The sequence below is a fragment of the Typopeltis vanoorti genome, chromosome 8, assembly GCF_054136105.1.
Source record: "Typopeltis vanoorti isolate ZY-2024b chromosome 8, IOZ_Tvanoo_1.0, whole genome shotgun sequence".
In the NCBI taxonomy this organism is placed as follows: Eukaryota; Metazoa; Arthropoda; class Arachnida; order Uropygi; family Thelyphonidae; genus Typopeltis; species Typopeltis vanoorti.
Window position 1 is genome coordinate 118,623,775 of NC_143556.1, and position 13,441 is coordinate 118,637,215.

A 13,441-nucleotide genomic window follows, 5' to 3' on the forward strand; every position below is an offset into this window, starting at 1 on the left:
TCAGTAAACACAAATAATGAAGGCCGCCAACATGAGATAAACTGTACAACAACTTCAAACGTTCACATATGCCACGACAAGGTAGAACGCCGCACAGTCGAGTCTAAAGAAATTGTCATGGACCCTCTCCATATAAACAGTAACCTCAGCTACAATTTACCGGACTCATTTAGCTCTGCTCTCAGATATCGGCGCACTCGTGAAGCCACACGCGCACAGGTGTCTAACAATAGAACTTTAACACGGACTGTAGCCCGAGTTCAAAGTTAACTGTGGGTTATAGTCGAATTTATAGTTTTATAATTTATAGTGACTCAATGTTTCTTTATTGTGTTTTTTATTGGCTTTCTATGTTCTCTCACGCCTGAAGAAGTCGACCACTCCAATGAAACATGTTGCGTATTTAATAAATTTAATTGTTTGTTCTAATTCTCGGATCGGATCTCAGTCAGGATATAAAAGTATGAATATATATATATATATATATATATAAAGGTTTAATGACTATTACCGAGAGAAAAGATGACAAGATATATTTAAAAAAAGATACTACTAGTTTACTAGTTTCGTTACATGAACATCCTCAGGTATCACAATCAAAGAAGTATATAAAAAATTACAGAGACTTAAAATTGTGCTAACAGAACAAGTATAAAAAACAGTAGCGTGTTTGAAAAAAATGCAAGTATGAGTTCCAAACAAACGAATACTACGCGCTGTCGCGAGTGCGCCAGTACTGAAAAGAAGCAACGTGTGCGTCAGAGAGATTGTAACTCAGGCTGTTGTTGATATGAGAGGAATCTAGAGAAATTTCCCTAGATTCAACAATCTTTCTTTCGAGTTCATCGTAGCACACATGGATGTTAGCAGTTTGAGTTTAGTTTTCAATGTGCTGGCGGCCTTCGTCTGAGTTAGCTGAAAAGAGAACGTGGCTAGAGAGAGCACTAGCTCTAGTCCTGTTATAGGCGATATCTCTACGGTGTTCATCCAAACCTAGAAGGATGGATTTAGCAGTCTGTCCATAGTATGGCTTTCCACAATCACACAAAATCTTGTATACTCCTGGAAACTGAGTAGGAAGATGTTTCTGTTTATGTTTGCTAAGTAATGAACGAAAGTTTTGGAAGCGTAGTGAAGCACCTTTTGAAGTTGAATTTCTTGAGAATCTTTGCCAGTTTTGGTGAAAGAGAGCTGATGTAAGGCAAGGAAATGAAGGCTCTTGGGGAAGAGGGATCTTCAGAAGTAGTTGAGTGCCTGGGGGAAAGAAATTTGTCAATTTTATTTGGAGAGAAACCATTGTTAATAAACGTTTTTTTAAGAAAACGGAGTTCATTTTCAATTTCTGTTTCTTCTGTAAATAATGATTTGGCTCGGTGGGTTTTGTGGGGGATAATGATGGGAGGAAGCATGAAGGTATCTGACAGTATGAGTAGGCTTTCTAAAAATTGAGATTTTAATGCTCTCAGCACATCTGGTAAGTTTGAGGTCTAAAAAGGGAAGGCAGTCATCTGATTCCAGTTCGAGGGTGAAAGAGATTTTTTCATGGCACTTGTTTATGTGGTCCAAAAATAAATAGAGATTATTGAAACCATCTTCCCAGATGAGGAAAATATCATCAATATAGCGGTACCAGACTTTTGGTTTAAAGTGAAAGGAGTTAATAGCTTTTTCTTCAAATTCGTTGAGAAATATATCCGCAAGAATCGGAGAGAGTGGGCTGCCCATAACCAGACGTGAGTTTTGTAAGTAGATCTTGTTATCATATTTGAAGTATCCTGACTTTATGCAATGGGAGAGAAGAGCAAAGAGTTTTTTTGATAATTTGTTCTTGATAAGATTGAGGACTTCCTGAGCAGGAACATTTGTAAAGAGAGAAACAATATCAAAACTGGCCATTAAATCTGTTTTTTTAAGTTTGATGTCCTTGATTTCAGAAACAAAATCTGCAGAGTTTTTAATATGTGAAGAAGAAATTCCAGAAAGATTTCTTAGAAAACTCGCTAGAAATTTGGAGAGATTATAAGTGGGAGAGTGTATGCTCTCAACTATAGGTCTGAGTGGGCAGTTATTTTTGTGAATCTTGGCGAGACCATACAGGCGAGGTCACTTCATCCCTTGATACCTCGACTGTATGGTCTCGCCAAGATTCACAAAAATAACATCCATGTGTGCCACGATGAACTCGAAAGAAAGATTGTTGAATCTAGGGAAATTTCACTAGATTCCTCTCATATCAACAACAGCCTGAGTTACAATCTCTCTGACGCACACGTTGCTTCTGTTCAGTACTGGCGCACTCGCTACAGCGCGTAGTATTCGTTTGTTTGGAACTCATACTTGCATTTTTTTCAAACACGCTACTGTTTTTTATACTTGTTCTGTTAGCACAATTTTAAGTCTCTGTAATTTTTTATATACTTCTTTGATTGTGATACCTGAGGATGTTCATGTAACGAAACTAGTAAACCAGTAGTATCTTTTTTAAATATATCTTGTCATCTTTTCTCTCGGTAATAGTCATTAAACCTTTTTTTATAATATTCCAACCGAGTAAAAATGAATTTTGAATATATATATATATATATATATATATATATATATATATATATTCATACATATATATGTCCATTCTTACACAAAATAGATGCGAAAGTACCAATTCAGAATTCAAAGAAACTTTGAAAGATGGCTAAATGGAATTACTTCCATTTCAAATAGAATTACGATTAAAATGTCAGTTATTGTCTTGCAAGATAAACCTCTTAGCTTTAAGTATACTTGATCAAAGCTTTAAAAATCGTGTGTGTGTGTGTGTGTGTGTGTGTGTGTGTGTGTGTGTGTGTGTGTGTGTGTGTGTGTGTGTGTGTGTGTGTGTGTGTGTGTGTGTGTGTGTGTCGCATACGGAAAATTGTAAACATGGTACTTAGTACCGTAAGGTGGAATATACGGTCTCCAATATCTTTCAACTTCTGTGGAAGGATATTTTATTTTTCCGAAACTCGTTTTTCATTCCCCAAAACAGCATATTGGCCAGAAGTACACTCGCAACATACAGACATGGACAACTACAGGAATCTGGATTTAACTTCTTAGTAGTATGGGAGGCGGTTCTGACCAAATGCTTCCGGTGGGCGTGGCTTATCCCTGAGGGCATATGTGTATGAGGGCATATGAGGGCAATGGCTTCAGCTCCCAGTAGGGGAGACTCTTCTGACCAAATTCTTCCAGTGTGCGTGGCTTCTGACGTAATTGTGAGTGACGTCATGAGTTTGGAATGTTAGGAATTTCCCTGTGGGCACATGTGTGAATGGCTTCAGTTCTTGTGTTTTGGTTCGTGTATGGAATTGTGCGGGATTTTTTTGGTTCGCCTATGGAATTATGGGTGATGATAGAGATAAGGATTCGTGTTTTGATTGGTGGGATACTTTAAACCAAATGCTTCCGGTGTGTGTGGCTTAATGGGTGTGGAATGTTTGGAATTTCCCTGTGGGCATATGTGTCACTGGCTTCAGTTCTTGTGTTTTGGTTCGCGTATGGAATTATGGGTGATGGTAGAGATAAGGATTCGTGTCGTGGCTGTGTGTTGTTTTCAGATGTAGATAAGTGACGTCATTTGTTATTTGTAAATAAATGTCGTCATTTTTTATTTGTAAATAAGTGACATTGTTGTTTTGAATGGAAAGGATGATATTAGTGGATAAGAAATCGTGTCGTGATTGGTAGGACACTTTAAACCAGATCAAGATCAAGATAAGATAAGGAATCGTGATGCGTATGTTTGTTGTTATTGAGTTTGGAATTTCGCTGGGGGCCCTCGTCTGTCGGGGACATCACGTGGTGTGATGGGTGATATTTAGAGATAAGAATCGTGACTTATGTCTTTGTGCGGTATTTTGGTTTGGCTATGGAATTGTGGGCTATGTTTTGAGATAAGATATCTTTGAATTTTCCCAGGGTGACACTCATCCGTCATTGTCGTCTGTGGGAATTCTTAGAGTATCTCGTGATGGCGGGTGTGATTAGATTTTTCTGAATAATTAATTATATACTGGTGTCACTCAAACATACGGTTTTTTTTTTATTATTTTATTTTATATAGATGTTTGTACTAATTTTCCAATACATTTGGGGTATTTGTTTCCTGTTAAAGGGTGGGAATTCTTAGAGTAAGTCGTGATGGCGGCAGTTAGTGGTTAAGTAATCGTGTCGTGATTGGTGGGACACTTCTGACAAGATCGAGATCAAGATAACATTAGGATTCGTGACGTGAATGTTTGTTTTTATTGAGTTTGGAATGATAATTTAATTTAACTATATTCTATGTCACACAAACATACAGTTTTTTTTTCTTCTATAGATGGTTGTACTAATTTTCCAATACATTTTGGGTATTTCTTTCCTGTTAAAGTGTGGGAATTCTTAGAGAAAGTCGTGATGGCTCTCGTGTTTCCAGTTTTTCTGAATAATTAATTATATACTTAAAGTACCTGTCCTTAAACACACACACACACACACACACACACACACACACACACACACACACACACACACACACGCACACATACACATTAGACATAAAAAATCGCTAATGTGTCCATGTTGATACTCTAATATATACCCTATGATTATTCTTATGAAAAAAAAAACTATTCAGTATTAGAATTACGCATACCAAACAACATGCGATCAGTTATGTTTAAGTTAAAAAAGTACTTACAGCTTTCCAGATGACTCTTCTAAACACGAATATTCCAAAATAGTTCAATTTTATATCCACAACACAGCACAAACACAAAAACCACAAAGAATGAAATTTCTGTAAATACTGTAACCTGAACTAGTTACTTCGTCCTTTAGATTACAGACCGTAGATGCAGGGGTTTCGTCATTTGCAATATCCCCGAGCGAGCAGTTTTCTTCAAAGGGGATGACATGAGTCACATCCGTAAATTGGGGTATTGTTCAAAAGGTAGCATTTCCTCAAGTTTGGATATTTCTCAAATAATTACATATGACTAAGGACTTCGTCAAGATGTTTGAATAACACATATCCTAAAATTATTCATTCTTAGTTACTGACGGAATTCATTGGTGTTGTAAATTAATGCTTACATTTCATTTTAATTTAGAGTACTATCTGATTGGTTGTCTGTATTAATTCTTTCTCACTGTTGTCCAAATTTGGTGGGAAAGTCTATGCGCCGTTTTGTTTAGGGTAAGTGTTATTTCCGGTTTCGAATTCCGATTGCTGTTAGAGTATGGAATTCAGACAAGTGAAATTTTTTTTTTTCAATTGATTCGTTATTTTCTGTATTTTACTTTTACAGGTCATATTCTAACAGAATAACTCAGCAGAATTAATAAATATATAAAGTATATGAGAAATTATTTTCCAACACTGTATATTTCTCATTAAGTCTTACCTTTAAGGTATCTATCTTATCCGCTCGCCTTTTGTTGTACGTAGGTGAGAAATCGTGTGTTTTGTTTCGAATTCTTGGTTCCCGTTGGGAAATTACCAATATAACTATAAATTTTACCTTCGATTCCTTGTGCTCTTAACCTATTTCTGTAAGTAGAATTTATTTGTGAATTATTTTCCCACACTGTTAATATTCATTCATTAACCTTGTTTGTAGATAACGAACAAATAAGACTTTTAATTCAATGAATCAAAAAAAAAATTCTCTGGTTACTTTGTGGCATGAAATTTCACAAGGAAAAAAAAAAAATGTTATCTTCATTCTTAAATTTGTATAACACATATACGACACCCAATTTGTTCATTTAAATTTACACATTTTAGTGAACGAAATATTATTTTCAAATTGTATTTACTGAATCTAACAATACAGAAAATAAATAAATTGAAAAATACATCAAAGGTTCTTCCATGGTTGTGGAATTGCCATCGTATGGTTTTGACAATGTGACTCTCATCTGAAAGTTAATTTTTCGTTCGACGTTCGTTGGGTATTTATTACAGTAGTAAAATTAAGGGTTGTGTATTTATTTCTTTGAATCAAATATGTATACTTCAGAGAATTATTAAAAGCATAGAATTTTTCGTTATGTTTTTAAAAGCATTTCAAAGTACATGTTCTGTTTACACGTTTTGGGCATCCGATTTCATTTAAATCCAGAACAGGCCTCCCTATTAACTTCGTTAATGTTTTTGTTTTTCTCTTCCTTTGGCAAGTAATATATGATATTTGCATGTTGATTCTATCATCCTATCTCTTAGTTTGTCCAAACCAATTTCCCACTTCAGCTGATGGTTTTGTTTTATTAACCAAGAATTCTGTTTTCTAACTTTTTCAGGTAATTCTTTCAGAAATACAAATTTCTTTAGGAAATAAATTTGAACTCTTATTCAACAAAAATTGTACATCAATTATCCCAACGATAACTGAAAATTAGTGTTTTTCACCCACTGTCGATTTTTCATAATCGTTTTCCTTCATTCTTCTTCTTCGATTACTTCATATGGCACCACAAATAAATATTTATTTATTATTATTTCACTGATTATTAGCTCTGATCATATACTTTATGGTAACATTCGTTTACAAAATTCTAAACAATTAGAACTTTTCACAAAGAAACTTTCAAAGAATTTGTGGCTCACCCATTATTTTTGCATTACCAAACACAGATCACAAAACAGCAGCTGCAGTGGATGAACGATTACCTTAAGTCCAAAGTCACTTGACTCTATGGTATTTTCTTATAGTACTGTTTACACTTACCATCCCCTACCCTGACCATTCCTTCAAAAATGAACCTTTTGCACAGATGACTCAACGACATGTTTTCACATACTGTTGGATATACTGTTGGTGTGTTTTTATCTTACTTTGTGTAGGGAAAGGTAAAATTTGTATATGTGTTATCTGTAGAGTACAAACATTTTCTCTATGCCAAACTTTAAAGAAGTGTTAAAGTCACGTTTTGTTGGTTTAATTGGGTGCTTCTCTCTTTCTCTCTCTCTCTCTCTCTGTGAAATAACCAAATTCTAACAGTTCGGATTTTCGATTATGTGAACAATTTGTTTTCAGATAACTCAAATAATAATAATAGGTAGCATTAGACAATTTCTAAAATAATCAATACATGGATATTCGTTTTCAACACTTTTTTTCCTATCCTGGCATTAATTTCACGGTTGTGATTTTTTTTTAATTAAACAGAATTGCATTAAGATATAAAGTTGTGGATTTAAATATCAAGATCTAATCAGAATAACTGAGTAAAAATTCCCTGCGGAAAAACACAACAACAAAAACACACATCTTTGTTCATTTATGTTTACAAATGCACATTTTATTTTGCTGAAATACTATTTACAAGTATATTCACTGAGAAAAATTCGAAACATGTAATTACCTAAAAATATTTCACAATATTTAGTTTAGACTCTGAACATTTTCCAAAGAGTTCAATGAATAAAATTTTTGATACTCACTGTTTCTTGGTTACATTACATCAAAATAACTGGTCATGCAAAAGAATTTTTAAATCAGATATCATGGTAACCACACTTCCATACGTTTGATATTGTGTCAGTCTGGAAATGACACCATGCCTCACTAAGCATTCTGTGTATTCTTTTGTCAGCAAATATACACAAACAGTTTTTGTAAAATGTTTGTAAATGTCCCAAAATAAAGAATCTTTATCGAATTGGATAAAATCTTGAAAGTCTAATTTTACAATTAATGAATTTAAATGTTGGGTGATAATTTTTCCCATTATACGAACAGATGGTAATTCAGTTTCCAAAAATAGTAAATGATTATCAATGTCATACATTTTTGGTGAAAATCTCTCAGCTTCTTCACAACTAATAGAAAAAACCTTACTTCCATCAGCTCCTGTATCATCAAGTATTAGTTCCCCATCTTGGCATTTCAGAATATAACACTCACCAAGGTCCATTTCATAGTCAACTCTTCTTTGCAAGTAGCCGAGGATATCAGACCACTTCATGCATAACTTTTCCCAAGTGGTTCTGGATAAATACATCACGATGTACGTGTCTTCTAAAATAATAATCGGTTTCCTTCCTTTTAGAGCTAGGTGAAGAGTTTTGTCTCGTGCTATTTTCCTGAAGAAAGAAAATTTCAATGACTTTTGTGGCTCACCCATTATTTTACTTTACTTTACTTTCCTGGTTACCAATCACCACAACACAATACGATAACTTCACAGGATGAACAAATTGTCGTAACTGCAAAGACAATTGACTCGTTTATTTTTCCTTATAGTACTGTTTACCTGACCCTTAACCCTAACCGTTCCTTCCAAAATAAAACTTTTGTGCAGATGATTCATGGACATGTTTCTACATGGTGTTGGATATACCATGACGACAATGACAGATGTGTGTCACCCTGGTAAAATTCCAGGATATCTTATCTCAAAAACATCACCCACAATTCCATAGCCAAATAAAACATGACAACAATGTCGTTATGTGTTTGGATATTTCTGGGGAACATATGTCTCTCATTCTGTGATATAACAGAGGGTGACAGATGTCTTCCCTGCAATGCTCCCCCCCAGCCTAACCCCATCACCCTAGTCTCTCACCATCCCCTCTCCTCCAGAAGATGTCTGATCAGCTTAGTGGAGATGAGTGAGCTCATCGTTTGTGGATATCTTTTAGTGATGTCACCTCCAATTGATACTGATAACTTTTTTTTGGGGGGGGGGAATTTAAAAAACTGGTTTTTTATGATAACTTTTTAGGAAAAAACGCGTTTTTTATGAAAACTTTTCTGGAAAAAAATAAAAAAACGCGTTTTTTTATTTTTTTGGTAATGCAAAAATAATGGGTGAGCCACAAATTCTTTGAAAGTTTCTTTGTGAAAAGTTCTAATTGTTTAGAATTTTGTAAACGAATGTTACCATAAAGTATACGATCAGACTAATAATCAGTGAAATAATAATAAATAACTATTTATTTGTGGTGCCATATGAAGTAATCGAAGAAGAAGAATGAAGGAAAATGATTATGAAAAATCGACAGTGGGTGAAAAACACTAATTTTCAGTTATCGTTGGGATAATTGATGTACAATTTTTGTTGAATAAGAGTTCAAATTTATTTCCTAAAGAAATTTGTATTTCTGATGGAATTAGTGTAAGATATGCAGTGACAAAATCACCTTGTAGTTGGAAAGAATTACCTGAAAGAGTTAGAAAACAGAATTCTTACTTAATAAAATATAACCATCAGCTGAAGTGGGAAATTGGTTTGGACAAACTAAGAGATAGGATGATAGAATCAACATGCAAATATAATATATTACTTGACAAAGGAAGAGAAAAATCAAAAACATTAATGAAGTTAATAGGGAGGCCTGTTCTTGATTTAAATGAAATTGGATGCCCAAAACGTGTAAACATAACGTGTACTTTTAAATGGTTTTGAAAACATAACGAAAGATTCTGTGCTTTTAATAATTCTCTGAAGTATACGTATTGGATTCGAAAATATAAATATGCAACCCTTAATTTTACTACTGTAATAAATTCCCAACGAACGCCAAACGAAAAATTAACTTTCAGATGAGAGTCACATTGTCAAAACCATACGATGGCAATTCCACAACCATGGAAGAACCTTTGATGTATTTTTCAATTTATTTATTTTCTGTATTGTTAGATTCAGTAAATACAATTTGAAAATAATATTTCGTTCACTAAAATGTGTAAATTTAAATGAACAAATTGGGTGTCGTATATGTGTTATACAAATTTAAGAATGAAGATAACATTTTTTTTTTTCCTTGTGAAATTTCATGCCACAAAGTAACCAGAGAATTTTTTTTTTTAATTGATTGAATTAAAAGTCTTATTTGTTCGTTATCTACAAACAAGGTTAATGAATGAAAATTAACAGTGTGGGAAAATAATTCACAAATAAATTCTACTTACAGAAATAGGTTAAGAGCACAAGGATTCGAAGGTAAAATTTATAGTTATATTGGTAATTTCCCAACGGAAACCAAGAGTTCGAAACAAAACACACGATTTCTCACCTACGTACAACAAAAGGCAAGCGGATAAGATAGATACCTTAAAGGTAAGACTTAATGAGAAATATACAGTGTTGGAAAATAATTTCTCATATACTTTATATATTTATTAATTCTGCTGAGTTATTCTGTTAGAATATGACCTGTAAAAGCAAAATACAGAAAATAACGAATCAATTGAAAAAAAAATTTCACTTGTCTGAATTCCATACTCTAACAGCAATCGGAATTCGAAACTGGAAATAACACTTACCCTAAACAAAACGGCACATAGACTTTCCCACCAAATTTGGACAACAGTGGGAAAGAATTAATACAGACAACCAATCGAATAGTACTCTAAATTAAAATTAAATGTAAGCATTAATTTACAACACCAATGAATTCCGACGGTAACGAAGAATGAATAATTTTAGGATATGTGTTATTCAAACATCTTGATACTAAGTCCTTAGTCATATGTAATTATTTGAGAAATATCCAAACTTGAGGAAATGCTACCTTTTGAACAATACCCCAATTTACGGATGTGACTCATGTCATCCCCTTTGAAACAAACCGCTCGCTCGGGGATATTGCAAATGACGAAACCCCAGCATCTACAGTCTGTAATCTAAAGGATGAAGTAACTAGTTCAGGTTACAGTATTTACAGAAATATCATTCTTTGTGATTTTTGTGTTTGTGTGGTGTTGTGGATATAAAATTGAACTATTTTGGAATATTCGTATTTAGAAGAGTCATCTGGAAAGCTGTAAGTACTTTTTTAACTTAAACATAACTGGTCGCATGTTGTTTGGTAAGCGTAATTCTAATACTGAATAGTTTTTTTTTCCATAAGAATAATCATAGGGTATATATTAGAGTATCAGCATGGACACATTAGCGGTTTTTTATGTCTAATGTGTATGTGTGTGTGTGTGTGTGTGTGTGTGTTTAAGGACAGGTACTTTAAGTATATAATTAATTATTCAGAAAAACTGGAAACACGAGAGCCATCACGACTTTCTCTAAGAATTCCCACACTTTAACAGGAAAGAAATACCCAAAATGTATTGGAAAATTAGTACAACCATCTATAGAAGAAAAAAAAACTGTATGTTTGTGTGACATAGAATATAGTTAAATTAAATTATCATTCCAAACTCAATAAAAACAAACATTCACGTCACGAATCCTAATGTTATCTTGATCTCGATCTTGTCAGAATTGTCCCACCTATCACGACACGATTACTTAACCACTAACTGCCGCCATCACGACTTACTCTAAGAATTCCCACCCTTTAACAGGAAACAAATACCCCAAATGTATTGGAAAATTAGTACAAACATCTATATAAAATAAAATAAAAAAAAAAAACCGTATGTTTGAGTGACACCAGTATATAATTAATTATTCAGAAAAATCTAATCACACCCGCCATCACGACATACTCTAAGAATTCCCACAGACGACAATGACGGATGTGTGTCACCCTGGGAAAATTCAAAGATATCTTATCTCAAAACATAGCCCACAATTCCATAGCCAAACCAAAATACCGCACAAAGACATAAGTCACGATTCTTATCTCTAAATATCACCCATCACACCACGTGATGTCCCCGACAGACGAGGGCCCCCAGCGAAATTCCAAACTCAATAACAACAAACATACGCATCACGATTCCTTATCTTATCTTGATCTTGATCTGGTTTAAAGTGTCCCACCAATCACGACACGATTTCTTATCCACTAATATCATCCTTTCCATTCAAAACAACAACGTCACTTATTTACAAATAACAAATGACGACATTTATTTACAAATAACAAATGACGTCACTTATCTACATCTGAAAACAACACACAGCCACGACACGAATCCTTATCTCTACCATCACCCATAATTCCATACGCGAACCAAAACACAAGAACTGAAGCCAGTGACACATATGCCCACAGGGAAATTCCAAACATTCCACACCCATGAAGTCACACACACCGGAAGCATTTGGTTTAAAGTGTCCCACCAATCAAAACACGAATCCTTATCTCTATCACCACCCACAATTCCACACGCGAACCAAAACACAAGAACTGAAGCCATTCACACATATGCCCACAGGGAAATTCCTAACATTCCAAACTCATGACGTCACTCACAATGACGTCAGGAAGCCACGCACACCAGAAGCATTTGGTCAGAAGAGCAAATGCTTCTTCAGCTCCCCTACTAGGAGCTGAAGCCATTGATACATATACCCTCAGGGAAAACCACGCCCACCGGAAGCATTTGGTTCAAACTGTAATTCTCTTCTTATTTGTGGGGTTAATGGTTAATCCTCATTTCGATTGCTTGCATGGAACGGTATGCGTCTAACGTAAGCGAAAAACGGAGAGAGAGAGATCTTTTGTATGTTATGATGATATTTTTTAGAACCAGCTTTACACAAAGTCCTGAAAATTTCAGTATACGTACATTATGTTTGAATTCATGAAAATCAAGTAAATCGATTTTTTTTTACTTTAACTCATTGCGAAGTTGTTTTTTAGGCGTCCGGAGAAACTAATAAGAAAGCTGGATCTGGGCATTTTACCATCTCCATAAAGATGCATCAGAATTTCAAAATTCTTTAACCTTCTGAAGTTTGATTAAATATTTCATATCAAAAGAGTTACTCAAAATGTAACCCGAAACATTTATGAATACATCCCAAACACAGCTGTCTATCCCATGTTGCTCCAAACTCCCTAATAACATTATTTCCGTTAGTTAATTGCAATCTATCATGCATCAGAACAACATTAGAATAATTATTTCATTTACCTCACCCAGACTGTCAATCACTGTTACCTTCCACATGGAACCCTCACTATTCGAAATGTCGCCAAAGCGATGAATGATAACACACTTAACAAGAGGCGAATATTTGAGAGATATTACTGGATTATTTGAGGACAAACTGAAGACTCTAAGGTACTGCAAATCGGCTTCCTGTAAAACTTCTGCAACAGTCATTAATGGTGATATCATAACTGTAACATTCGGAATAAATTTTTCTTCGAAACTTCTCGCATTAACATGAACTGTTGCTTTTGGCTAAAAGAAATGGAATAATGAAATACTTGTAATACTTTTTACTGTTAAATATAATATTAGTCTACATTACTACACATAGCGGCCACTGAATTAGAAACTTTTATTTAATTCCGTATTGGTCCCCTTTAGCTGGAATTTACAGTACATATAAATGCATATGTACTGCATATTTACAATACATATGCAGTTTGGCATAGATTCCACAAGATGCTAGATTGTATCTACGTCTATAACATACCAAACGTTCACCAAACACTTCTTTAAACTGGCTTAGATTTCATGGAAGAGGACTTTGGTCCCAGATCTGTTTTCTA

At 34.4% G+C, this 13,441-nt stretch overlaps 1 protein-coding gene across 1 annotated transcript in view; it reads right to left on the bottom strand.

Annotated features, from left to right (window-relative positions):
• The window catches only part of LOC150104312 (uncharacterized), a 36,022-nt gene that overhangs the window by 17,679 nt on the left and 4,902 nt on the right, over positions 1-13,441 (bottom strand). The window contains exon 2 of the mRNA XM_090396485.1: positions 12,855-13,127. Coding sequence (XP_090252611.1) covers positions 12,855-13,127 — 273 coding nt within the window. The remainder of the gene's footprint in view (positions 1-12,854; positions 13,128-13,441) is intronic.